The 27,347-nt window shown below is 42.2% G+C and overlaps 1 protein-coding gene across 3 annotated transcripts in view; it reads left to right on the forward strand.

Moving 5' to 3' along the window:
- The window catches only part of PAPSS1 (3'-phosphoadenosine 5'-phosphosulfate synthase 1), a 98,709-nt gene that overhangs the window by 49,403 nt on the left and 21,959 nt on the right, over positions 1–27,347 (forward strand). For all 3 annotated transcript variants that reach the window (XM_045998490.1, XM_045998491.1, XM_045998492.1), the window contains 4 exons: positions 1,597–1,708; positions 3,424–3,629; positions 6,588–6,723; positions 19,634–19,902. In XM_045998490.1, coding sequence (XP_045854446.1) covers positions 1,597–1,708; positions 3,424–3,629; positions 6,588–6,723; positions 19,634–19,902 — 723 coding nt within the window. The remainder of the gene's footprint in view (positions 1–1,596; positions 1,709–3,423; positions 3,630–6,587; positions 6,724–19,633; positions 19,903–27,347) is intronic.

The raw sequence follows: 27,347 nt of genomic DNA on the forward strand, positions 1-27,347 counted from the left end.
GGTCAGTCAGACTCTACAACCCAGAAACACAGTAGTTTTTTTAATATCGTGGTTTTTTTCTTTGCATGGCAGGATGAAAAGTAATTAATTAAAAAAATTCATCTTAAGTTAGTAGTGTATTAGTGTGGGCTGCCATAACAAATACTGTAGACCAGAGGCGTAAGCAAAAAAAAGGACTCTGCTAACTGTTTTGGGGGTTGGAGAGTCTAAGATCAAGGTGCTGGCTGATGTGGTAGCTGGTGAGACTGTCTTTCTGGCTCGTTGACAGCCCTCACTCTCTGTGTGGTCAGAAAGTGGAGAGAGAGAGCTCTGGTGGTGTCTTTCCTCTCCCTGTGAGGGCACCAGATCTGTTGGAGTAGGGCCCCACCCTTAATGACTTCATTTAACCATGTCCTGTCCTCATAGGCCAGGACTCCAAATAGAGTCACACTGGGGATTAGGCCTTCAATATAGGAATTCGAGGGGAGCACAGACATTCAGTTCCTAACATGTACCATCTAGAACTGGATTTCAGTGGAGACAGGTAATGGCCACGTCTGAGGGTTAGGAATAATTGATGAGAGGAAAGCCTGAAAGTAGGTGACACAATTTGGCCTATGCAGATGATTGTTCCTGTGACTGGAAGGAGGGGGATACCTGTTACTTGATTGTGAAGTGAAACACATTGGCCGGCATACTTAGGGAATAAATAGTAAGCTACATTTTACTGCACACCCCTCGGCCAGCTGCTTTATCTTTTCTCGTTTGAGAAACACATGCACAGTACGTGCGCACACACGCAGTTAAAAAACGAGCACATCCAGCTTGCCTTAATGATATATAGTCCACCAACTCCTTAATGTTCTGGTAGGAGATGCTACAAGTCTCGAAGATCAAGAAGTCGTACAGTCTTTGTAAAATGAGGGGTGCTCTGACATTGGCAAGGCACTTGTTCTGATAAATATATTTTTTTTAAGATTTTATTTCTTTATTTATTTGACAGAGAGATCACAAGTAGGCAGAGAGGCAGGCAGAGAGAGAGAGAGGGGAAGCAGGCTCCCTGCTGAGCAGAGAGCCTGATGCGGGGCTCAATCCCAGGACCCTGAGATCATGACCTGAGCCCAAGGCAGAGGCTTAACCCACTGAGCCACCCAGGCACCCCATTGATAAATATTTTTATGTAAAGTTTGCTTTAGTTTGAGGCAGTAGTTATCAAAGTCTAATTTCCAGACCATCACTGTTAGGATTTTCTGGGAACCCATTAAAAATACAAATTCTTGGGCCCCACAGCAAAGTGATTGAAATAGGATCTCTGGAGGTGGAACAATCTTTATTTTAATAAAGGCCTTCCCTGGGTTTCTTAAAGCACATTAAAGCTCGAGAAACACTAGTGGAGGAGATGCTGTCCTTATTAGAAATGCTTTGAAGCCTAATGTTATTTACAATTTTTAGGAGAAATGCACATTTTCCTAGTGCCCTTAATCTTGATTAGATTTGTATAATCTATAATCATTCTTGAGGTGTTTGTTTCCATTGCTTAAACTTCTAAAGATTATTGCTGCTTTTGTTCCTAAGTGTATGAAGTAGAAAACTTTCCTTTCCTCTCTCGTTTGCTAGGTGGATATGCAGTGGGTACAGGTTTTGGCAGAAGGGTGGGCGACCCCACTGAACGGCTTTATGAGAGAGAGGGAGTATTTGCAGTGCCTTCACTTTGATTGTCTTCTGGATGGTAAGACCCTTAACTTCTCTAGTACATTGAGCCTAGAAAAGAAATGACACAGATTCATCACCATTGATTAAAACAGTGGTGATGTCTTTAATGGAGGTAGCATTTTAAGTCTAAGTTACATCACTACTGAATACTCTGAGCAAACCGTGAGGTCTTTTCTTTCCCCATTTTGTTTTCCTGCATGTCATTTATTGCAGAGAGAAGGAAAACCTGGGGATTGGGGCTGAGAGTGGATTTAAAAAGTGAATATAGTTTCCCTGTGCTGTATCCACCGGAGCACCTTGATAAGTCTGTCTCTGAAAAGTGTACATCTGTACTGAATTTTGCTCTACTGAAATCCATGCTTGACTGTTCTAATAAGGGATCAGGGAGTCCAAGTTAAGGAGTCCTGAAACAAATGGTTAAAGGGATCATTCTTCTTTTAAAACACTGAAAAAGGAAAAGGTACCAAAGAAATTGATGTTTAGTATATTGCAATGACAGTTCAGCTACCTGAAACTTTGTATACTGTTGGTAAAATTAATTTATTAGATTAAAGAAAATATTTTTAAATGTCAAAGAGCTCTACTAAATTGCTACCATGTTCTTCTTTGTTATGATTTCTTTTAACTAAGGAGTGAAATTATAGTGAAATTTCTAAGTTTCATATAGTGAAATTTCTATAGTGAAATAACTAAGGAGTGAATATATAGTGAAATTATAATTAGAAATTATAACTCCTAGTCATTTTTCTTAAATTTTATCATATAAAAGTGTTAAATACTGCTTTTTGGTTTTTCTTCTTTAGAACCAATGGTAAAGTCTTTGTGGACTGCCTTCTTAGTAGTCATTTAGTCTGGGTTTGGTACAGATCTACCTGTTAATTTTCCCTTTTAAACTGTACCTATTGGTAACTTTAAAACAGCCAACCAGTTATCATAAATTTCATTGACATCTTTTGTCTAAGGAAGGCATGCTGTGATTTCCAAAAGAATATGCTTTTAGTAGGTATGTAAATAAGATCCACATATAAATTTGAGAGTGCATTTTTTTTTTTCTTAACCTGGCGACAGTGATTAGAAAAAACATTTAGAACTTGAAAGGTTGGAAACTGAGAATGTGCTTTTGTCTCACTGATCATACATTTTGGTTCAAATTGATTACTTCCTTTGTTTCTTGGCCAGTAATTGCTGACATTGGTTCAATTCTGATTAAAAACCAAGAAATAAAAATACCTTTTGGGTATTTTTGTCTTCCTGTCTCAAGGAAACCCAAGTATACTCAAGTACACTTGCCACTCACAATATATTTACTGGAAAGGTTTCCATGTTCCTGGAAAGGCCCGGAAACATCGTTCTTTGTCTTTGATATATTGGAGGTACTCAGTATATTTTGGGTGACTTTAGGTATAATCAGCTGATTCTTCCTTGTTAAAAAAGAGTTTCTTTTACTAATGTGGTTTTATGACCATTTTTTTCTTCCCAAAGACAGTTTCATGAATCGTTGGGAGAAGTATGTTGCTACACAGTGTTGCTGCTCTTAATGTTTGCTGTTTTTTTATTTTTTATTTTTCAACCTCTGTGGTTGTTTGTTCTCTCCTGATTTTCTTTGGCAGGTACTGTCACTGGACCCATAAATCTTATATTATTTGAAGAGTGTCCTTTGGAGTGAAAGGTGGCTGTGAGGCCTGTTGAGTAATGCAAACTGTGTGCTTTCTGTTCTTTTGTGCCCTGCAGGCGGTGTCATTAACTTGTCAGTGCCTATAGTTCTGCCGGCTACTCACGAAGATAAAGAGAGGCTGGATGGCTGTACGGCATTTGCTCTGATGTACGAGGGCCGCCGTGTGGCCATTCTTCGCAACCCGGAGTTTTTTGAGCACAGGAAGGAGGAGCGCTGTGCCAGACAGTGGGGAACAACATGCAAGAACCACCCCTACATCAAGGTCCTTAGCAAACCTTGCATTTTATCTCCATGTGCCTATACTGTGTGTGTTGAAGTGTGGGCATTACCTGTCTATCTACAATTCCTTTGGGATTGTTGATATTTTGCAGAATGGACACCGGATCTTAGATTAGTGTGATGAACACATGATCTTGTCATTTTGGGCTGGATAATATTTGTTCAGTAAGTCTTTTTTTTTTTTTCTTATGAGGTAAAAAGGGGATGACTGAGGGAGAGGGAAAAAATCCCAAGCAGGCTCCACGCCCAGCACGGAGCTCAATGTGGGGCTCGTTCTCACGACCCTGAGATCATGACCTGAGCTGAAATCAAGAGTCGGATGCTTAACTGACTGAGCCACCCAGGCGCCCCTAGTAAATCTTTTTTAAACATCTTCTATACATTAGGTCCTGAGTTAGGTACTGGTTCTGGGAATATAGGGCTGATGTAACAGTGGACACAGTCTCTGTATGATTGGAGCTTACTGTCTGGTAGGGAGCAGACATCATGTTCTGTAGGTAGGCTGCGAGGGCAGGGTGCTGTGGGAGCCGACGGCAGGGTGATTGGGGTTTTAACTGAACACTGTGTGTCTGGTATGAAAGCAGTGAAATCCAGTTAGTCTTTCCAAAGGGCCTCATGTATTTTACGTTTTGTATGTGAAATGTCATCACTGAAGTAAAATTTCTGTCATTTGTTTTAAAGTATACTTTGAGCTTCAAAAGAAATTAAGTGAAATTTTAGTAGGTTTGTCTAGAGAATTTTTAAGACATCTATTTAGGTCATGTCAGTGTGCTAAATCTTGTCTCATGAAGAATAAAAAGTGATAAACTTTTTAAGATAGGGAGATACTGTTTTAGAAAATAAGGAGTTTGAATTAGTGATGGTATCAGACATTCCTTCGGTATTAAAATTCTACAGTTATTAATAATAAATAGTAGTTTACAAAATATGCTTACTTACATAAATTCTTTGAACCACAAAGCAAACCTATAAGGACAGGTGGCATTTCTATCCTACATATAGAGAAATTAAGACTTACAGGGGATAAATATCATGACCAGAATTATACAGCTAACAGATGGGATGAGGGTTTGATTTGAATTCAGGACTTTGGGCTTCAAAGCCCTCTTCCATAATCTGTAGCAGAGAGCAATTATTGGTGTTTTTTCTACTTTTATTTAGAGTAATCCATAAACTTCTTGGGATACTTAGTACTTGGTATGCAGCCTTGAGGATCCAGCAGGGTTATGATAGGAGGAACTGTGAAAAACAGAATTCCAGTTTTAGGAAGGAGGAGGAGCAGACTCCGTGCATTTGAGAGATGACTGGTTGTTGAGCAGGAGAGAGGACCTTGGGAAGACAGAGGGGCTTAGCGTTCTACCCTGAGATGATAAGATCTTGTTGGGTCATGAGTGGTTTACATGTATTTATGCTTCGTGCTTTTCAAACCACATTTCTGTCGTTTACACTGTCCTTACAGTGATCCTTGCAGGTAGAATCCTGGACAGTCTTAGGCTGGGTTCAAGTTGCCCAGAGTGACAGTGGTGTCCGTTTGTGCCTTGCTAGGAGTGGAGAGCTCACAGGCAGCCTTGGAGCATGAGTGAGGCCCAAGCAAAGTGGTGTTTTAAGAAGCTTGGCCTGGTGGTCTTGTGCAGGATGTTCCCAGCCCATCCCCCCTTGCTCTGGTACTGGCCACGCTCTCCAGGTCTCCAGCCTAGAGTTGTGCCCTGCCTGCAGTCTGCTTCCTCATGTCCATCACAGTCTGATCTCCTCGGAGCAGCCGGAGTCAGCCTTTAAACTATATCTGAGCCTGTCACTTCACATTTTCAAACTCTCCAGGGGTTGCTCGATGCAATTAGAATAAAATCGAAGTGCCTGTGAGGCCCAGTGGGGCCTGGCCCTGGCCTTATTCGTGGTTTCTCTCACTCTACCTCTGCTCCTCCCCCTGGAAAGTTCTGACTTTCCTGGCCTTGGGCCACATTAGCCTTCTTTCCATTCCTCTAAAGCTCCAGAACTTTGTTTCTGCTTCAGGACTTTGTACTTGCTGCCCCTCTGCCTGAAATACTTGAACTCCATGGCTGGTTCCTTTTAGTCACCTTGGGTTCATTGCCACCCTCCTCAAGAGAGACCTTCACTGACTCTTCACTGAAATGTCATTGAGTCTAATCCCCAGGAGCTCTGCTCCATTGCCCTGGTTGTTTTCTCTTTAACAGTTTTCACTAGCCGACATTTGCCTGGTTTCTGCTCGGTCTGTCCCACTAGAATGCAAACTCTGTTAGATTGAGGTCTTTCTCTGTCCTGTTTGCTGCTGTATTCCCCAGTGCCTAGTGCAAGCCCTGGCATGGGCCAATTACTCGATAAATACTTACTGAGTGAATGGTTTGATGGGTGGGGAAGGACTTTCTGGCAAGCAAGACCATAGCAATCTAGGTGCGTTATTGGCTCATATGCTGAAGGGAGGGTGGGCAGGGGGTTGAGGGAGGAATGGTGAGCTGGAGCTGTGCTGTGGAAATGGACAGGTTCCAGAGGTTACATCCCTCCTCTCAGGGAAAGAGCAAGAGTAAAGCTGTGAGAAATTTGAGATGGTGTGGAGATGGGAAGGTATGAATTTGTGGTCAGCTCCATCATCACTTGAATTGCTCAAAAGTTTAGGATCGGAGAACACAGAGGCTGGGTTGACCCAGGGTTACAAATGTTTCTGTTCATCAGCATACAACAACAGTGAAGAGAATGTTTTCACCTAACAAGTCATAATTTCTCATTGTGTCACAGAACCCTCTGGGGGTAATAAAATACATTTTAATTTTAAAGCATCTCTAATCCCAATTCAGCTGATAAGCCAAACAGATTTACCGTTGGCCTTAAGATGAGGGTAGTTTACAGCTACATGTAGCTCATGTGAGAAATGTTCTTACTTATTTTGATCTTGGTTTCTGTTTAAAAATGTTCTTTCTTCCATTAGATGGTTATGGAACAAGGAGATTGGCTCATTGGAGGAGATCTTCAAGTCTTGGACCGAATTTACTGGAATGATGGTCTTGATCAGTATCGTTTCACTCCTACTGAGCTAAAGCAGAAGTTTAAAGATATGAATGCTGGTAAGATATGGATCTCATTATCTAACACGGGACTATTTGGAGTCTCTGCTTGATGGGAAAGTTCTAGAATTTTTCCATTGCTTACTAAAGTATAAAAGAACATCAAGTAAAGATAAATGCAGGATGGAGTATGTTGAAGTGGTAGTTGATCTAAACCCACCTGGGTAGTTTGGTTTTGTGGGTACAGTTTGATTGAACACTTTGTATACTGTGTGGGAGATGGTTGACCTTTTATTTGTGTATTATAAAACTCACATGCTAAAGCTGAGTAGAACTATGGAAGAGAAATTATTTGAGTAATTCACTCATATCAGTGTGCTTTATATTTCCGAATATCTTTTTTTTTTTTTTAAAGATTTATTTATTTATTTGACAGAGAGAGACAGAGAAAGAGGGAACACAAGCGGGAGGGGTGGGAGAGGGAGAAGCAGGATTCCAGCTGAGCAGGGAGCCCACTGTGGGCCTTGATCTCAGGACCCTGGGATCATGACCTGAGCCACCCAGTTGCTCTATTTCCAAATATCTTATGAGTCTAACATATCACTGCAGAAAATTAATAGAACAACAGTATCATGTTGGCTATTCATTCAGCAAATGTTTGGTGTACATCTTTATACCAGGGTGCCAGGTGCTGGGGATCCATAAATAAATAAGACAGGAGCCTATGATGTAGAAGACAAGGACAGTAAACAGATAACAGGGAAGGTTGTCGAAGAGTGGTTTAGTAGTGGTTTCAGATTTCTGGATTAACATGAAATGGAGTAGTACGAGTAGAGTCCGTAGATGCTGTTCTTTATACTGCAGAACAGGGATTTTTATACCTGACAGCTTGCGATCCCGAGGTCTTCACACAGAGGTATGTGAGTAACGTGTTTATACTGGTGCAACCACGTACCCAAATCCCTGCTTCCATGTCAGGGACTGGCATTCATTATAGAGCTTGGGATCCGAAGAATTTGAAAGATCCGTTACAGAAGTAGTTAAGCCCTAAGCCTTGGTGTCGCTTTTTAAAAACACTTTCTGTGTAGAAAGGGAGTGTGCAGGGCTGAGAAAAGTTAATGCAGTGGCTTTTTAAGGAGCTAGCTAACCCAGCCATATTGGTTAACCAGAAGCCCCCTTCCGAGTGACTGCAGAAGCTGGGCAAGAGCGTTCATTTCAGGAGTTGTGTCTAGCTTCTGTGGATTCCAGAGTCTGGTGCACACACTGTCCCCTGCTTTAATACCAAGAAGTCATGTGGTTGTGGAGAAATTACTTTTTTCTCCAAGACTCACTTCCTTCAGTTGTAGAAATAAGGGTAGTAATAGTACTTAATTCATAACATTTTATTTCAAAAAGCAAAATGAGGGGTGCCTGGGTGCTTCAGTTGGCGAAGCATCTGACTCTTGATTTTGGCTCAGGTCCCGATCTCAGGGTTGTGAGATCGAGCCCCACGTAGGGCTCTGTGCTGAGCACGGAGCCTGCTTAGGATTCTCTCTCTCCTCTCTCTCTGCTCCTCCCACAAAAAAGGGAAAAAAAGTGAAATGAGATCAGTTGCGTAAGGCACTACAGATGGTCTCTGGCCCATAGTAAGAGGTTAATGTGTCATAATTTCTGAGTCTGAAGGGAGTCTGACCTGTATTTGTGTAAAGGTTAAAGAAAGAGTATCTATTTATTCTTAAGCTCTACTGTACTTTGCTGGTATTTGAAATAAGAGCTTAAAATAGATCAGGAGCTGGAGACCACACCCTGTTCAGAGCTGTGCAGTTCCCACCCAGCCTGCCTCATTTATTCACAGTTTCTGCTTGGCCCCTGTATGTCCTCTGAGCACAGGACCCCTATCCCACTCTTCTACACCTCCCCACCCCCCGGCCCTGGGGCCTCCTTGACCTCACTATCTCTGAATCTGAAGCTACTGTGCAGGAGTTTCTCTGAATGGTACACTTGGTGCCCGCCTACACTATAGTGTTTTCTTCTTTTTTGCTAACCTGTTTTGGGCCCAGTCACAGGGGAATATATTGTGATTGCTGTAAGTCAGTGAGAGCACCTCATTCTCTTTTCAGTGATTTAAGGGTCCTTGTATAAGTTTGTTCTGGCCATTGAGATGTAAGAGAGAAAGGTTTCCAGAAAAAGGGTTTACTTTCTTTTCTTTTTAAGAGTTTATGAGAGCGTGCGCATGCGCATGAGTGGTAGGGAAGGGCAGAGGGAGAAGCAGGCTTCCCGCTGAGCCAGGAGCCTGATGCAGGGCTGGATCCCAGGACCGTGGGATCATGACCTGAGCCACCAAAGGTAGATGCTTAACCACTGAGCCACCCAGGTGCCCCAGGGGTTTTCTTCTTGACAAGAAAGTGGCTTAGGACAAAAAGTCGTCTTTTCCTAACCCTTTTTTTATGCTTCAGATGCTGCTGGGGAAGGGTACAGCGTTTGGAGCTTGGGTAACTATTTCGTATCCGTGAGAATCCATGAGAATCTTAAACTGGCTGAGTTTCTGATCCAGTCCTAGAGTCCTCTAATTCCAGATTTCTTATTCAAATACTTAATGTATGTTTGAACTATTTAAGACACTTCTAGTTGGATCTTATTTCATCTGCAACCAGAATTATCTTATAGTTCAGTACATACGGGCTTTTGCTTTTTTTCCCTTTTTTTCTGGTGAACAAGAACATGTTTAATGGAAGATGTGCTGAGACCACCTCATTTACTTTAATTTTTTGCCAAAATTTGAATTCATAACTGTAATTCATGTTCGTAAGTTAATTGTTGGCACTGGCGAGGGGTCTTATCAAGGAGTTATTCGTAATTGGAATCTTCAATATTGCATCTGTTTTTCAGTCTTCTTTGGGAGCCAAACATTTTAAGTCATTTAGAGAATTTGTTGCATAATGAGTGATTGCAACTTTGTTTAAAGTAGCTGAGAGCCAGTTATGCTTACATCAGACAACAAAGATTGTGGAGTATTATTTTGTTTACTTTTCCATTTTAGACTAAGGCAAATAAGCAACAGACCCAGGAGTTTCCTTTGTAGTTCTTGTTCTGTCTTTTAGGAGGGCCATTAACAAGTCCTCTCCTGGCGTGTTTGTGTCTCATACATAGTGCAAGGAGAGAAAACAGAATCTTTATTTTCTCTTTTACCCAGGGTTTCTTTTCCTATCTCTTCCTCTTTCTCCTCCTCTCATCTTTGAAGAAGAATTTTGATGATTGGACGTGGACTGTTGTCTTGTGTTCATTACTGGTATGATGGCATTTGCTGTCCTGAGCCAGTTCTGTAGCTGGAAGGATGGAGTGGTCTTTAATAGCTCCGTCAGTGATTGCAAGGTGACACTGTTCCAGAGGGCAGGTTCTTTCAATCACTGGTGGTTGACCACTGTCCTGGAAAGAAGAATGGATTTCACTTAAGCCAAGTAAGAGCCAGTTAGTATTTATTACACACAGAATATTGCTTTCTTGTTGGACTGCCAAGGGAAAGTTGACATAACTTCTTTCAGGCTAGTACCGGTATCATAGTGTTAAAGAAATCTGAGAAAGCTTTGTTCATCTTACAAACACGTTTTTAAAGTAAATTAAACTTATTTTTTAAAGATTTTATTTATTTGATAGAGCACAAACAAGGGGAATAGCAGGCAGAGGGAGAAGCAGGCTCCCTGCTGGGCAGGAAGCCCAACATGGGGCTTGATCCCAATACCCTGGGTTCATGACCTGAGCCGAAGGCAGACACTTAACTAACTGAGACACCCAGGCACCCCTAGACTGTTACTCTTATTCCCCAAAGTATCTTAGCAATAAATTGTTTAACATTCTTGAGCTTCGAAATGCTTTCAAATTGTAGTAAAAAAGTGTTGAATATACAGCTTTTTGTTAGCTGGGCTCTTTCCTTGCTTATTCTTTCCCCTTCCTGTCTGTTCTGTCTTGTGTCTGTGTGTTAGGGTTTAGGGGAGGTGATGGAGGGGAGCTGTATCCTGCTTCCATCATGTGGGAAACATTAGCCGGTAATCAAAGAATACAGAAAGTTGGGGGGAGCTCCTTCTCCATAGCATCCTGCTTCAGCACTGTGATCTGGCCATGCCTCCATCCCCCTGCAACCAGCTTCCAGTCGCTGCCTCTCCTCACAGCTTCAGAAGCACTGTCTCCTTCCAGTGCCCTCAGGAGTGGTAACAGGATGCAGAGCTGCTAGTCTCTAGAGGTCTCATCAGTCCTTCCAGCTTTCCTTAACCCTGAGCACCGTTCTTCAAATACTTGCTTTGTGGAATTATGTTGAGAGCCTCATCTGAGTGTGCCTTGACCAGACTGATAGAGGCTCCCTACACTTTGGATTATGGTATCTCCAGCTCACTGCCATTATGGCCAAGAAAGTCTAATGTGGGGCGTCCGGGTGGCTCAATTGGTAGTGTCTGCCTTTGGCTCGGGTCATGATGCCAGGGTCCTGGGATTGAGCCCCACGTCGGGCTCCTGCCTCTGTGGGAAGTCTGCTTCTCCCTCTCCAACTTCCCCTGCTTGTGTTCCCTCTCTTGTTGTGTGTCTCTCTGTGAAATAAATAAAAATCTTAAAAAAAGTGCCTTCTCTTTTCTTTCTCTAATGCCTTCAGAGACTATCTGCTTCTGCCTTACACTTCTCATGAATCATTCTCAGCTTTACCTAAAATATCCTTCTAATGTCTCCATCCATTCATTAAAGTGTAGTTTGTAGGGATGCTTGGGTGGCTCAGTTGGTTAAGTGTCTGACTCTTGATTTTGGCTCAGATCATGATCTCAGGGTTGTGATAGTGAGCCCTGTGTTGGACTCCATGCTCAGTGGGGAGTCTGCTTGAGAGTCTTTCTCCCTCTCCCTATGCCCTACCCCCTTCTCGCATGTGTGTATGTTCTCTCTCTCTAATAAATAAAATCTTGGGGAAAAAAAGGTGTTTCAGTTCATGAAAAATGCTAATTAGTATGTTCGTATTTACTCAAGTGACCTGTCTTATTTTTCCTCCCCTCATAAGCAATTTAGGTAAAAGAAAGCCAGTAACTTAGGACCGTCCAGAGGAAGGAGGGGAAATCAAGCTCTTTCTTACTTCCAGCTCTCTTCAAAAAAACCTGCCACAAAAACAAACATTAAACGCATAACCTTCCCTAACAACTCTAGAACAGTACCCTTGTTCAGCTACCACATTGACTGAGGGGAAATCAGAAATGCCTGTTACTAGAGCTTTGGGGTAGATAAAGTGGCAGATAATAAAGCTTGGGTGGGACTGGAAGAGGAGACTTATTAATTACTGCTGTATGTAGGACAGTTTTACACAAGTTGAGAGCAGGGAAGCAGGAAGATGTTGTAATTCTGTGTTAGTGGTTGGGATGCTCCCAGGGCTCTGACTGTGGGCGGGGCAGTGGAGCACAGTTCTGAGAGATGTGGGGACAGCCCTCCTGTGAGAACTGAGGCTGTCTTTGGGCACTTGGCTACGAAGCTGCAGAGTAGGGTCACAGCCAGGTTCTTGGCATCTTGGGACAGTAATGTTTGCTGGTGGTGATGCTGGCTTAGGCAGCCCATGTCCTGCACGAATCCAGGAGACTCCATGCTCATCCTCTCCGCACCACCAGGAAGAACTCATGGTTGCCATTTCCTTCCCCTGTCACAAATCAGCCATGCTCAGGAGAACCATCTCCTGTTCTTCTTCCCCTCCCATTTTCTGGAAGGAAAGAGATCAGACAGTACTGGTTTCCTTAGTGTGTTGGCTGCTGGACTGGAGGGAAAGGGACAGAACCTGAATTACTGGGCTGTCCCTTTCTTTAAACATGAAATACTGAAAGAATAGGTTTTGGGGGTTAGACCTGCGTTTGGCTTGAGTAATAGAGAAGGTGGAAGGATGGAAGGAATGGGGACAGTAATGGGCAATATATACTGAAATGCTTTCAGTCATAAATCACTCTGACTGATGAAGTGGACGGTCAGGATTAGAGATGCAGCTAACAGAAGCCATCTGTGGGTGATCGGTAATTGAATCCAGGGGAATGGGTAAGTTTCCAGAATGAGAACATGAGGAACTTCATACGCCCCAGCCAATGAACCTGTTGCTCCAAGAGGGACCAGAAGATGTCAGAAACAGGTGATCGACCCAAAAATGGCCAAGCAGAGGATAAAATATCCTACATCTATGATTACAAGTGTGTAAAAATGTACATATAAGGAGAAAACTAGGAGATTGTGCAAAACAACCAAAACCAGCTCTATTAGGAGAGTACATTTGTGGGTGATCCCCACCCCCTCCCGAATGTCTTCAGCGTTTCATGGTTTTTGCTTTAAAGGGTAGAGAAAGGGCTGGTGTCATGGTTAGCGGGCTATGAGGACAGTGGGGTTGGGTCTCGATGTCAGAGGCAGTGGAGAGGATTGGATGGTGTCTCCTGGTTTTGGCAGGGGTCTCATACTCAAAGGAACATTGGTTGAGTGAGTGGATCCAGCCCCGTTCTTCTATCTCTTGATGCTTCACACTGTCACCAGACTTATCTTCTGAAAACAAAGACACAGTCATGGCCTGTTGGAGTTGAAGGACCTGTGTTGCTTTTATCACACATTCCTTCTCTGATTAGTGAACGCTTGCTTCTCCTCTCTGACCAGATTGTAAGCTCCTGGGCCCAGGACCAGTGCTGTTTTGGATCCCTACCACAGGGTTAGCATAGCTGTAGCAGAAACCCCCATGGCCTGCAAAGCCTAGAATTTTCACTCTGGCTCTTTATGGGTAAGGTTGGCTTCTATGGATGGCGTCAGCAGCTTCATAGTGTGCCCTCCAGAAGTCAAGATTATGGAATTCCTGGTCTTTCCCCAGGAACACGGTTACAGAGGGCTAAAAAGAGATGGAAGTCATAAATGTCAGTAGTAAATTCCAGTCATCTTTTAGATCATCTCCCATTTTCAAGCACAGTTGAAACCACGGACTTATTGTAAGTAGAAAGGCAAATATTTGACACCAAGAGTGGTGTGACAGTGGGGAAATCACTGGTCCTTTAGAAAAAGAGGATGAGGACGTGAGGCTATAAGTATTAGTGGCCCCAGGTCCATAGTGACTCATAATTTTTTTTTTCCATCCTCAATGGAAAATTGATGGAGGAAAATTTAATAGTGATGCGTACTGGGTTGAGTTAGCTGGGACAGCACCCTGGGAATGTCAGCTTCCAGTGGATCAGGTGCTCTTATTACATCTTTCATCCACGTCAGTTCTCTAGTGGAGAAACCAGATGGGAGGGATGAAAATGCAGTCTGGATCTAACAGACAGTTAAAGCCATTTGTGCAGTTCCTTGATAATTAAAAGGGATTGGGTAGAAGGTTAGGAAAGACCTGGTAATATTGGCAAGAAAAAAATGCACAGACAGATCAAATGGTCATTGGGTTTCTGAGTAGAACTGATATGAAGGAAATAATTCTGCCTGGAAGAAATTTTGGCAGTCACATCCTTTATATGCTGCTAATGTGAACTTTCACTAAGTCATCCATCTTCACTTTATCTGTTAAATGACCAGTGGGAAGCTAGATTAATTCTTTTTGGAAAGAAAGCCAAATAGATAAATTATTAGGATCGGTGAAATATGTGTATTTGAGACCATTTATTTTATATGTTTCCTTTTGCACATCCTGCCATATAAATACTCCTGCCAAATGGTGATTTTACAACATCAGATTTGACCTGATTGAAGTCTAGGCATGTAGTCATCATATACCTGAACTGTAACACCCAGGGGGGTCCTCTACAGAGACAGATGCCTATTCCTGATTAAGGAGGACAAAAGCTAATGAGCACAGTGCTAACGTGCCCTCCTCTTGGAGGCATTAGCTGAGTGCTAGTTTGTATCCGAGTGGACCTTGAGCCCGGGTAGAACAGTGGCTTCAGTTTCTTGCCAGGAATATTTAGATATGTTTTTTCTCCTCTTCCCCTCACCCCTTTCCTCTCTCCTCTCCCTTCTGTCCTCTCTCATCTTGAATGAATTAAGGAATTTAGATGTACAAGGGGCCGCAGTATGCATCTCACTATGCTGGGTGCTTTATATTATTTTGTCTTCATAACAATAACCTTAGTATCATCCCTATTTCAAAAACGTACGAAGTGAAATTCAGTCCTTAAAGGCCACAGTCCATGGCTAGAAACTGTGTACTTACAATATGAATCCATAATTAACCCTGTTCTAAAGTAATGCTTTTTTTGGTACCCTGCATGTATCTTCTCTTTTAGACCTTATTACAGAAAATTTCAAACTTAACGCTACTTGTAAGTAGGTATCATAGTATACTGAATCCCTGTGTGCTTCTAGCCCAGCTTCAGGAGGTAATCAGCTCTTGACTAATCTTGTTGCATCTTTGCCCTCCTTCCTACCTCACCCCTGCATGTGATTCTGAAGCAGAGCTCAGACCCCTTTTATTTCATCTGTTTCAGTACCTATCTCTTAAAGGCAAGGACTTAAAAAGGACAGCCATGATACCACTTTTGCAGCTTAATAATAATTTAATGTAATCAAACACTTACTTACAAATAACTTAATGTAATCAAATAGCCACTCAATGTTCAAATTTCTGATAATTTCATAATAATCACTTTTTACTTTTTTGTTTATTTAATCAAATAATCACTTTTTAATAATTTGTTTATTTAAAATATTTTATTTATTTATTTGGGAGAGAGAGAGAGAAATAGAACAGGAGCTGGGAGGAGAGGATTCAGAAGCAGGCTCCCCACTGAGGAGGGAGCCTGACGTGAGGCTTGATCCCAGGACCCTGGGATCATGACATGAGTTGAAGGCAGGTGTTTAACTGACTGAGCCACTCAGGCACTACTGTAGTCAGTGGTTTTTTTTTTTTTTTAAGTAGTTTTTAAAATAGTTTGTTTGAATCAGGATCTAAATATAAGGATCCTGCATTGTATTTGCTTCATATGTCTCAATGTCAAAATTTTTCACTTTGTTTTTTAACTTTTTATTTTGAAATAATTTTAAATTTACAGAAAAATTAGGATACAGAATAGGAACAAGAACTCCTGTATATTTATCCAGAACCTATAGTTACTAACATTATACGTTATTGGCTTTCTCGTTCTCACTCTCTTTAAAAGTTGTAGACATGACGGGATGCCTCATTACCCCTTAGTTAGTCCGCATGCATTTTCTAAAAATAACGGTCTCTTACCTTTCTATAGCATGCTCATCCACATCCAGAAAGTAACATTGGTGTAGCACCGTCTAACCCTTATACTCCATTCAAATCATGCCCTTGTCCTAATAAGGTCCATTATAGCAAAACCAACAGCAATCAGGTTTTTTTCTTCCCCACCTTTCCTTTCTGGTTCAGGACTCAGTCATGTCTCTTTACAGTCTCTTTGAATTTGGAAGGGTCATTTAGTCTTTATTGTGTCTTTTATGACCTTGACATTTTTTAAGAGTACATATCATTTACTTTGTTGAATGTCGGTTAGTGTGGATTTATCTGCTGCTTCCGCATGTTTTGATTTGGGTTACACATTTTTGTCAGAGATACTACAAAAACAGTTATGAGCTCTCAGTGAGTACATTGTATCTGGTGGCTTACAATTTTGATTCATGTTGAACTTTTGTTTTAAGGTTAGCTTCTTAAAAAAAAATTTACTTTTGTCTCTTGTTTAAGATTGTGTTTGCCAGGATTTTCCGCTATAAAGTTAACGAGTTATTTTGTGCTTATTAACTAAAAAGTGTTTTGGGTGAGAGATTTTAAAACTATAATATCCTGTTGTTTGAAACTATAAATATCCTGTTGTTATCAAACTTTTACCCACAGTTTTTTTTTTAGCACATTACAAATATGGCCAAATGGTGATTTTTCTAATTGTCATTCTTCCGATGTTTATTAGTTGACCTACGCAGCGGTGGAGTTTCCCCTTCTCTCCATTAGTTTGTTGATTTATTTTATTCTTGATGGACTCAGATTCCTGTTTTACTCAATAGGTTACAGTTCATTACTATTATTGTTTATGTTGGTGTTTAACTTGTCCTTGTTGGGATTAGTCATTGGGTCAAACTGGTTGCTCTGTCCTTTTGACATGCCCCACGCCCGGGGCATCATTTTTCAAGCACTTCCTTTCTTTGTGACACACAAGATGTTCCAGCTCATGTTGTAAGTTCCTTGCCCTGGCACTAGAACCAGCCATTTTGCCAGCAGTATTTAGAATGTAAAATTGGTGCTTTTGTGTTGCTCATCATCATTGGATAGTGGTTGCTTATAGGACCTTTCAGTGGGTGAGCTGAGAAATGTGCATTATGTGTTGGCACAGAGACACTCAGATACCAGCACACAGATGCTTATGTTTGTTCTGTCTCCTCTCTCTGGCTGAAACCCCTGAGCTCACACTGATACTTTCAGTCTTAATCCAGTAGCACATAGTCTATTCTAACCTTTCTCCTGCCTGTGTTTATGCCTTCCATCTCCTGCAGTTGAGAACCCTGGCTCCTCTTATCCTCACTATGTTTATGTGTTTGCTGTATCTCACTGTGTGTAAGGAGTCTCCCAAACAAGCGGTCTGCTGGGGTCCTGGGCTTGCAGGGTTGAGCTGGGCCAGAGTCCTCTCTCCCCAGTGGGAGTCTGGAGTCTGTCCCCTACCCACCATCCGTGCAGTGACTCACACTGGCCTAGGAGGAGGATGCATTGATGCTCAGTAAGTGGGTCTGTTGTGAGCAGGCTGTTTATTTAATGTATTTTTGTGAAAGAGAGAGAGGGAGAGCGAAAATGGGGGGGGGGAGGGGTGCGGAAGGGGGAGAAGCAGGCTCCCTGATGAGCAGGGAGCCTGACTTGGGACTTTATCCCAGAACCCTGGGATCATGACCTAAGCTGAAGGCAGCCGCTTAGCCAACTGAGCCACCAAAGTGCCTGTGAGCAGGCTGTTTATAAAGAATGGGCAGGGGACACCTGGGTGGCTCAGTTGGTTGGACGACTACCTTCGACTCAGGTCATGGTCCCGGAGTCTCGGGATTGAGTCCCGCATCGTGCTCCCAGCTCCACGGGGAGTCTGCTTTTCCCTCTGACCTTCTCCTCACTCATGCTCTCTCTCACTGTCTCTCTCTCAAATAAATAAAATCTTAAAAAAAAAAAAAAAAAAAAGAATGGGCAGCATTAAGTGAAGGGAAGAGAGGAGAGAGCTGAGTGAGTGACATGACTCAGGCCAGAATCAGTGTGGGTGAGTAAGGTCGGACAGTAATCTCCTAAATGGTGAATTATATGCTCTTCATTTGTTCTTTCGTGAGGGACTGGAGTATATACAGTAGAGTCAGGAAGTAAAATTGCCTCTTGCTCCCAGGGTTAGGGGAGCTCTGGAGCTTTACTTAAAGATCAAAAAGGTATTTTGGAGATTTTTTTTTTTTTTTTTTTTAAAGTAGGAGCCCAGCATGGCCCTTGAACTCATGACCCTAAGATCAAGACCTGAGCTGAGATTAAGAGTGTGCTGCCCAACCAGCTGAGCTACCCAGGCACCCCCTGTTTGGGGATTTTTATATCTATATATAAAACAAGATTTGAAGTGAATTCAGGGTAGAAAAACTTTCAGGTTTGTACTCCTCTTCCCATCTCCTTAAAGCAGAATAATTTTTACTTATTTATTTTATTTTTTAAGATTTTATTTATTTGACAGAGAGAGAGAGAGACAGCAAGAAAGGGAACACAAGCAGGGGGAGTGGGAGAAGCAGGCTTCCTGCTGAGCATGGAGCCCAATGCTGGGCTTGACCCCAGGCCCCCGGGGTTGTGACCTGAGCTGAAGACAGATGCTTAACGATGGAGCACCCAGGTGCCCTAAAGCAGAATAATTTTAAATGCTCGTATATTTGTATCAGGACTTTCTTGTTCTTTGTATCTCATATCAGCTATTTCTTGGGTGAAAACCAGCCTTGTTCATGTATAAAGGGTAACTTGAGAACTTCAGAGCATAACAGTAATGCTGTAAATCTTGGAATATCACAGGATGTGGCTCCTCCCCCACCCTTCAACAAACCCCTAAGCCCCTGGTCAAGTAAGGTGCCACAGATTTCCTCCTATGGCCTTCTGTCATCATGATAGAAGAGGGTCAGAGTTGAGAACTTAAGGGGGAAGATGTTTATACTCTTTGGTTTAAAATTATTAGGAGAGGGGAGGATATTCTTCTCCCTGAGTCAGGCTGGGATCATCATGGTGTAATGCTATACCAGATGTTGGCAGGGCAATAAAATACAGAGCTCTTCTAACTGGGCTACCATTCTGTTCTGTGAGATTTCTCTATGACCCCAAAGAACCATGCTTTCTGAGAATGTCTCCCGATGGCAGCCCCTTGCAGGAGTAGAGTCAGGGTTGTATGCAGAAGATACCAAGAAAACCAGCTTAATCTAGCAGTTTTCATTATTTGGGTAATAGCAGTGACTCTTGTAGGGTATAGTGTTGTTGCTAAACTGTAACCCACAATCTAGATCTGGCATCACAAAAAAAGTCAGGTTCCAGTCAAAGTAATCAGTTTAATGAGCATATTTGGATAGTAAGTAAATTTTTTAAACTGTAAATTTCTCTACCTTTCTGCCTCCCTTTAATAAAGCAGTGTCTTAGGTCCAATGGAGGGATTGATCTGGTGCGTAATTAAGGCACAGGCCAGGAAATTGCACCCACTGTAAGCACTTAAACTAGGAATTTGGGACCAGAAAGTGTGGTGGTTATTCTTGCTTGCCAGGAATGCAGAAAGCGGTTGGTGCAAATCCATGACCATCCTCTTACACATTCTCAGGCATTTGATTTGCAAAGTAAAAACCTGGTGGAAGGAGATAGGTCAAGTTGGCCTTGGAGTAAATGGTCAAAGCAGGACATGTTTTTTTTTTACCTGATTGGGGGCTCATATGTTTGCTTAATCCTAGGCATCAAACTTTGGGAAGAATTGCTTGTCCTTGGGAAGGTAAGCCATGAGAAATGGACTCTTCCTGACTCTGGAAATTCTCTTTTCAGATGCTGTGTTTGCCTTTCAATTACGCAACCCAGTGCACAATGGACATGCTCTGTTAATGCAGGATACCCATAAGCAACTTCTAGAGAGGGGCTATCGACGCCCTGTCCTTCTCCTTCACCCTCTTGGTGGCTGGACAAAGGATGATGACGTTCCTTTGATGTGGCGTATGAAGCAGCATGCCGCAGTGCTGGAGGAAGGAATCCTGAATCCCGAAACGACAGTGGTGGCCATCTTCCCATCTCCCATGATGTATGCTGGGCCAACTGAGGTAGACTGCTTTTAAGCTTTTCAGTGCAGCGGAAACCATGTTTACTAACACAGCTAGTGCTGGTTTTCCTCTAATCTGTCAGTCTGTTCCAGACATTGAGCATGCCCGGAGTACTCTCACACTCCTGTCGGGAATGCTCTTTAGAGGTTACCCCCCAAAACGGTCTTCTTGGGAATGGGAAAACAGGGAGAGGCTTCTCTTGCTGTTATTGTGGGGTTTGGTCCCAGTTTTGAGAAGGAGAGAATGTTCCCTGCAGACAGAGGCCTGGGAGAACTTGGGAGGGTGTGACAGGGTCTCCTCTTAAAATTGTTACAGGCAGAGCTCTGATAATACCCATCTCAGCCCTTTAACAAAGTACTGTCATTCTTCCTCAGAGACAGATTTGGTCTGATTTTTGCTGCTTCTGAATTTTGGAAGGGCCAAAGGTATTTTAGCAGGAAGGTAAACATGGTGCCCTTTAAAAATCATTCAGAAGCCATTCTTCATCTGTTCTTCTGTGAAGGACTGGTGTTTAATAGAGTCAGGAAGTAAAATTACTTCTTGATACAGGGTGCGGAGAATGTTCTGGAGCTCTGTTTAGTGGTCAAAAAGAACGTTTTGAGGTTTTTTTATGACCATACATACAGAAGAGGACTTAATCAGGTTTTTGCTTCAAGGCAGAATGGGCCTTCAAAAAATACTTGTTGAATGGATGAATAAGTCAATGAATGGCCTAAAAAACAGTGTGTGGGAAATTCTTAGGCAGCTTTTTGTTGAATTTTCAAGATGAGGAATAGAATGCACATTATTATTACATTGTTTTTCAGCCCTTGAAGGGAGATGGATATATTTAGATTTATTTGGGAGGTAAACCCTCTTAAAAAGAGTCTGAAAAATTTATATATATTCTGTGATGTCTTCCTCCAAAGAAGTTTAGGAAGTCTAGGCAAACTTAGGAAGTTTAGGAAGTTTAGGCTCAGGTGTAAAAATTTTTGTTGGAGCCTTGTTGTTGGTCAGTATGCTCTTACCGTCTCTTTATCTACGAAAAACCAAGAAAAAAAAATAAAAAAACCCTGAAAGATTAAAATGTATTCAGCTCTTCTTTTAGAGCCGGTCTAAATAATTCATTGGAACTTCAGTTGGTAGAACTCCTCATATGCTTAGAACTCCTCATATGCTTCTTTCCCTCTTTGTGGTATCAGGGGTTCATGAGAATTAGGCAGGGGATCACCCTTTCAGTTTCCTAGAGATCAGCACAACTTTTGTCTCAAAGAGGAACTACATTGTTTTGGAAATAAAGTGACAGATTTTGTTCCAGTAGTTTTTCATCCTTTCCTTTGGTGCTGTCTTCATCATCATCATTTTAAGGAATCCAATTCTCCAGAATTCCAGAATTCTAGAATTATAGGATGATTGATTTTTAAAGTGGGAGTGACCCAAGCGAGTTTAGGTCAGGAATAGGCCACCTAGGAAAGTAAAGGGATTTACTTTCCCAATTCGGGAGATATTTTGTCGTCTTTGTGTTTCATTTCTTATTCCCTATCTAATAGGGGAAGAGAGATGACATTTTAGCTAAACTAAAAATTGCTTTTAGAAAGGTGAGGATGAGAGGGTAGATAAATAGTAAAAATAGCCAGCTGTGCCAAAACAGATTATTCTTCCCTGAGAGAACACCACAAAGGATTAAAGCATGCTGTTTTGTCTACATTGGAAAGATTCCTAACGTCTTCTGATTTCAGAAGCAAGTGTGTTTCTTAAAGATTCAAAGGTGAAGGTACATAAAGGCACCTTTGGGGTGCTGCTAGCACTTTGGCTTCCTTGAGAGCTGTGTTTTTGCAAGCATAGCTGACTAGTTAGTGAGCTGGCTGCCGCAGGCCCTTCTTTGGCCTCAGAACTGATGCCTGTTGCCTCCCACCAGGCGTGGCCTGGTGAAGACCATCCAGCATCCAGGCCTGCTGTCGAGGAGTCCGGGCATGGTTCTGGTTGGCCCCCAACTGGCTTGTAATCTCAAGCTAGGCTTCTGTAGACTTCTCTGGGTAATGTTTAAATGCGCAATAAATGGTTATTTAACTGGTACATAAAGAGGTCGGACTAAATGTTCTTGAAACGTTTTTTCCAGGAAGTTCTCTAGTTTGTCTTACTCTCTTTTCACTTCATATTTAAGTATAGTATACACGGGAAGCAGTACACATTTCATAGATACACGGTTAAGTGGATTTCTTCCGTTTGAACAGTCATACAACCGGCATCCAGACTTTCAAAAAACACTCTTATCTGCATCCTAGAAGTTGTCCTTCCTGACCTTCTGTTCCCTCCCTGTTCTCCCCCAGGGGTCCCTGGTATCCTCACTTCTCACCTCAGGGATCCAATTTGCTTGTGCCAAAGCTTGGATACTCTGGGAAGCAGATTCTGAGAGCAAGATTAGCATTCAGGAAATTTATTAGAGTGAGCCTTTGGGATCAACGCCTGCGAGAAGAGGAAAGAGAAGAAGGGAGTGGGATTGGGCAGAGGGAAGAGTGAAGCTGTGATTCAGTCTTAGTGGAAGCCTCAGTTCTGAGGGCCTTTCCAGAACTCCACACAGGGTCAACTGAGGCTTCCACTGTGTGGAGTTCTGGAAAGGCCCTCAGAGATGTTCCATGTTGCACAAGGGATAGGCATTTATGCCACCGTGTTGACCAGTGTTTGGCTGCCTAGGGAAGGAGTATACCCTTGGGCACTACTGTTCTTTGTGGAGGCAGTTTCTGAAGAGGACTGACAGCTGCGGAGTCTGTCCTGGCTGCTCTCCCAGATGCTGGGGAGTAGTCCTCTCTTCCTGGGGGTGACCTGAGTGTTGCATCAGTGTCCAGTCCAGCCTTTTTATAACCGAAATCCTACAGTATATGCTTTTTTGCGTCTGGCTTCTTTCACTTTACATTGTATTTCTGGAACTCAGCCTTCTTGTAGTGTAGAGTTGGTTGTAAGTCGGTCATTCTCAGTATTCCTTGTGTGACTACACCTAATACTGTTGGTGGTTGTGTGGGTGGTTTCCAGTGCTTTGGTAGTAGGAATAGCGCTGGCGTGAAGATGTTAATGCATGTCTTCCGGTGGACATTTGTGTTGTTGTATACTGAGGGGTAGCGTTGCTGGGTTATGGGGTATGCATTTGTTTGGCTTAGTAAATACTGGCAATGAATTCTAATGTGGTTGTACCATTTTACTCTCCCAAATGAGAAAATAAGCATTTCCTCACATATACTTGATAATCTTTTTTTTTTTTTAAGGGCTTCATTATTTATTTATTTTATTTATTTATTTACTTGAGAGAGGGAGCGAGCAGGCATTGCTCGTGAGTGGGGGAAGGGCCAGGAGGGAGAGTCATAAGCCAACTCGGAGCACAGAGCCGAACCCAGGGCTATATCTCACCACCTTGAGATCACAACCTGAGCTGAAACATGAGTCTGACGTTGAAGCAGCTGTGTCACCCAGGCATCCCTTGATGATCTTTTTGATTTTACCCAGTTTGGACCTTTAGCCTGACTATTTAGCCACACATTTTCTAATAATTTACTATTTCTTAACCAGCCTCAAAAATGTTTTCATTGAATTGGTTTCACTAAAGAGGAAATGGAGGAGCAGTTAATGAGTCTTATTTATATATAGTGAGTGAGAAACAGAATATAAAAATAGCTCATTTTTAATGAGCTTTTACTATATCTGCCTGGCAATATGTCAAGGGTTTTACTTGTATTAGCTAACTTAATCCTTGCAATAACACTAAGAGGGGTAGGTATGATTATTATTCTCAGCTTACAGATGAGGAAACTGAGGTAGAGCTGTAAAAAACTTGTTTGAGCCGGGTGGCTCAGTTGGTAGGCGACTACCTTCAGCTCAGGTCATGATCCCAGAGTCCTAGGATCGAGTCGGCATCGGGCTTCCTGCTCAGCGGGGAGCCTGCTTCTTCCTCTCCCTCTACCTGCTGCTCCCCTTGCTTGTGTGCTCGCTTGCTCTCTCTCTCTGTGTCAAATAAATAAATAAAATCTAAAAAAACCCCAAAAAACTTATTGCAGATCCACGGGTATGTTGTGGTGTATTATTAAAATAGGTTTTAAAATAAGTGGCCACATAGGTTTTGAAAACAGACTGGAAACAAATTTTAAAATATCCTAGAGGAGTTCCAAAGCCATGAGGTAGGATGGCTCTGGCTGGCATTCGTTAGAGGAGGAACCTCGGTACAGTGGCTTTCAAACGTGTGTTTTATGACAGCCTAGAACGGTGAGTTGTGATATTCTCGGTTCGTCTGTATTCCTGCTCTTTGTATTCTTGGGATACCTGCCTCATGGTCTTAGTGACATCTGCCAGTGTTTTTGTTGTTGTGGGTGAGTAGGATGATGTAAATCATTTAACGGGTTGCCTAGTTGGTGACAGCACAAGGTGATGAATATCAACTGCTTTTACTAAAAAACAGTAAATCCTTTCCTGCAAGTTCTCAACACCCCCGGGTTCTGTCCCCACTTTAGGGGACCTGCCCACACCTCAGGGCTCTTGTTGGTCTCTGAAGTCCCGGAATTCCAGCTTTGGAAGAGAGCCTGGAATGGCCTCCTCTGGCACAGACTTCCTGTCCAAGCACGCGTCCTTTGATTTGGGATGTCCTTCACTGTTTGAAGGAATATATAAAGAGCATGAAAATAAATAATAGAAAGACAATGAAAATAACCACAGACGCATACATGGGTATGTGTCTGTCACACACTGAATAGATGCTCTGCCTTCATTGTATCACCTCATACCTGCAACAGCTCGGTGAGACAGCTTTATTCCCATTTTGCAGAGGAGGTTGCTAAAGCTCCGAGAGGCCAAGTAGCAATGGTGGCCCATCAGAGAACGTCAGAACTGGGCAGTAGTTACAGTAGTAAAAGTGGATTTTATTCAGGAACTATTGCAGTGAGGGAAAAACGACCTCAGTGTAGAATTGGGCTCAATTCCGAATAAGATGTACACGAGTGGGGATTGATAGCCAAGGGGCAGAGTGGGTGTTAGGGGGGCAGTATTCAGTGGATTGAAAATCACCAAGAAAAAAACATCAGAAATTATAGGCAAGAGCTGATTGTGCTTAAACAGACCTTGCAGGGTTCTTCTTGCTGAAAGCATGCCAGCTGATCGAGCATCACTTCCGGCGTGGTGGGTGGTGGGGAAGAAGGATTTGATCACATGTCAGGGATAGAGAGTTTCAAAACTCAGCAAGAGTTTTGCTAAAACTGGGTAACACAGGCTCTACATGGATGGACACTGAAGGTGGAGGCTTGGAGGGCTTGGAGGGTCTCACTAGAGTTAGGTCAAGCAGAGAGTCAGGCCCTCACTAGCAGGAGTGCAGAGCTGGGACCGAAATTCAGGCCAGTCTGATTCCATGGCCTGCCGTTCATTTCTCCAGAGCTGCTTGCCACCTGGAAGTCTCTGAGGGGCCTGTGGTCAGCAGTGGGTGGGAGGGCAAAGGAGTCAGGGGCCTGCACAGAGCTCTCAGAATTTCTAGAAGGGTCTGAAAGCACCTTAAAGTTGCATCTGCCTGTAGATCTCTATCTGGAGTATCAGGAGCTAAGAGGTACGGTTCTTGCCAGGAAGCTCTGGATCTGGTACCTGAGCAAAGGGCAGGTTTCAACTTCTGAACTTCGAAAGAGCCAACTAGAAGTTCTAGTAAACCTCTCTGTATTTTAAACCCTTAAATGTTTTACTGATTTGTGGCCTGGCAGGATGGAAACGGTTAGATGGAGTGGCTTGTGAAAACTATCCATTTCTCTTTCTCAAGTGCCCCCCTTGAGTGTTTCACTTATTTGGCTTATTCACAGCCTTAAGTGAAGATTTTTTTTGTAATTAAAAAAACATTCATTTTTGTAGCTTTTCCAGTGACATCAGGAAAACGTCTGCCAGTAATGCTTATTTGCCAACTAATAATAATAAAATAAAAACAATGACTGTCCTTTAATCATTTTCTTTAGGTCATTTAGAAGGCATTGGTACCAGATTTGTTTCCCTAGTACAAATGCTTTTCAGAGCAGTGTGCAGCTGTGGAGCCTGTCTGGTTATCAACAGGATGTCCCTGATTTTCCAGTCTGTAAATTTAATAGCTTGATTCCTAAATTCCATTTTAGAAATTAGGTGGGTGGGGGGTGGCGTGTATAGGGAAAGTTACTTTTCTAATGCCAAAAATGTGTTCTCTGTGGACATTTTTGTTTTTGTGAGGTATTCATTGATTGTAGGAGATTGTGGTGGTCCCGTCTCACAAAATAATAATAAGTTCATTTTTGTAGAGGATAAATAATGCGTGAGTGTGCTGAAAGTACAATGCATTGTGGAATGTGACTGTGTGCCACTAACAGCTATATCCTTGGGTTAAGACATTTGAGTGAGGATAACGAGTTGAACTTTGGAGGAAACACGGGATTGGACGTAGGGATTCCTCTTTGCCATGAAAGTTATCCATGCTTTATTTCCTTAATAGAAACTGTTTCTGCGCGGATAAGCAGATGTCCGACACTGGGACAGTAGGAATATTCTGCCTCCTGGATGACAGTGTATTTATTTAATTAGTCTGTGCTTTATACCAGTGTCTGCGGCTTAAGTAGGATGTGTGTTTGGATATAAATCTGTTCCTCCCCATAAGCACTTCTAAGAGTTCCAACAACCTAAAGAGACATTCCTTCTGGAGATTTAAGCCTGATTGTAAGAGCCATTAACTCCCCAGTTTTAATTGTAAACTTCGATTTCCTTTGGGGTGTTTGATAGTTTTGTCTTATTTATTGTATTCCTGTTTCTAGAGTTGTGCAACACAGGCTCTTACTAGGATCTCTGGGGTCACATATTACTGAGTTCTCCTGGGATATAAAGCACATTAATATTTCTGTGGCAGTGTGAATGATTTTTCACACCAAATGGGATCAGTAGAGCCCATAGCTAACTTCATGTCAATTTTGATCAGTTTTGCTACGAAATTAGTTTTAAAAACTAGGTACATGGAGGTTTTTGAATTTTAGGTGCATGTGTTACCTACTCGTGATAAGTTCACAAAATGTACTAGATCCTGCTTTATGCCTTAAACTTACACAATGTTATGTCAATTATAGCTCAAGAAAGCTGGAAAAATAGGATTTCAGGTATTTCAATAAACAGTTGTGGGTAAGGATTTAGAGTCTGAGAAACAGTTAGAGTCTGTTGGTATATATTGAAAGTAACTTTGGGGATCTGTATAGTCTGATATTTTATATATTTTTAGCTTATATCTGGTTTCTTGATAACTGAAATTAACTAATTTAATTCAGAGACATTAGATTTTACAGGTGTTTTAGGATGCTTTTCAAGGGGGAGAATGCCCTTTTTTTCCTCCTGATTTTCTAGGTTTTCTGCTCAGGATCTGTTCTTGTTTCTTAGTGAAGCAGCATCACATTCCAGTATCGTCTGTTTGTCTCTTTTTCTTGCAGTTAGGTTGTCTGTACTGT

This window comes from Meles meles, chromosome 2 (genome assembly GCF_922984935.1).
Source record: "Meles meles chromosome 2, mMelMel3.1 paternal haplotype, whole genome shotgun sequence".
NCBI lineage: Eukaryota > Metazoa > Chordata > Mammalia > Carnivora > Mustelidae > Meles > Meles meles.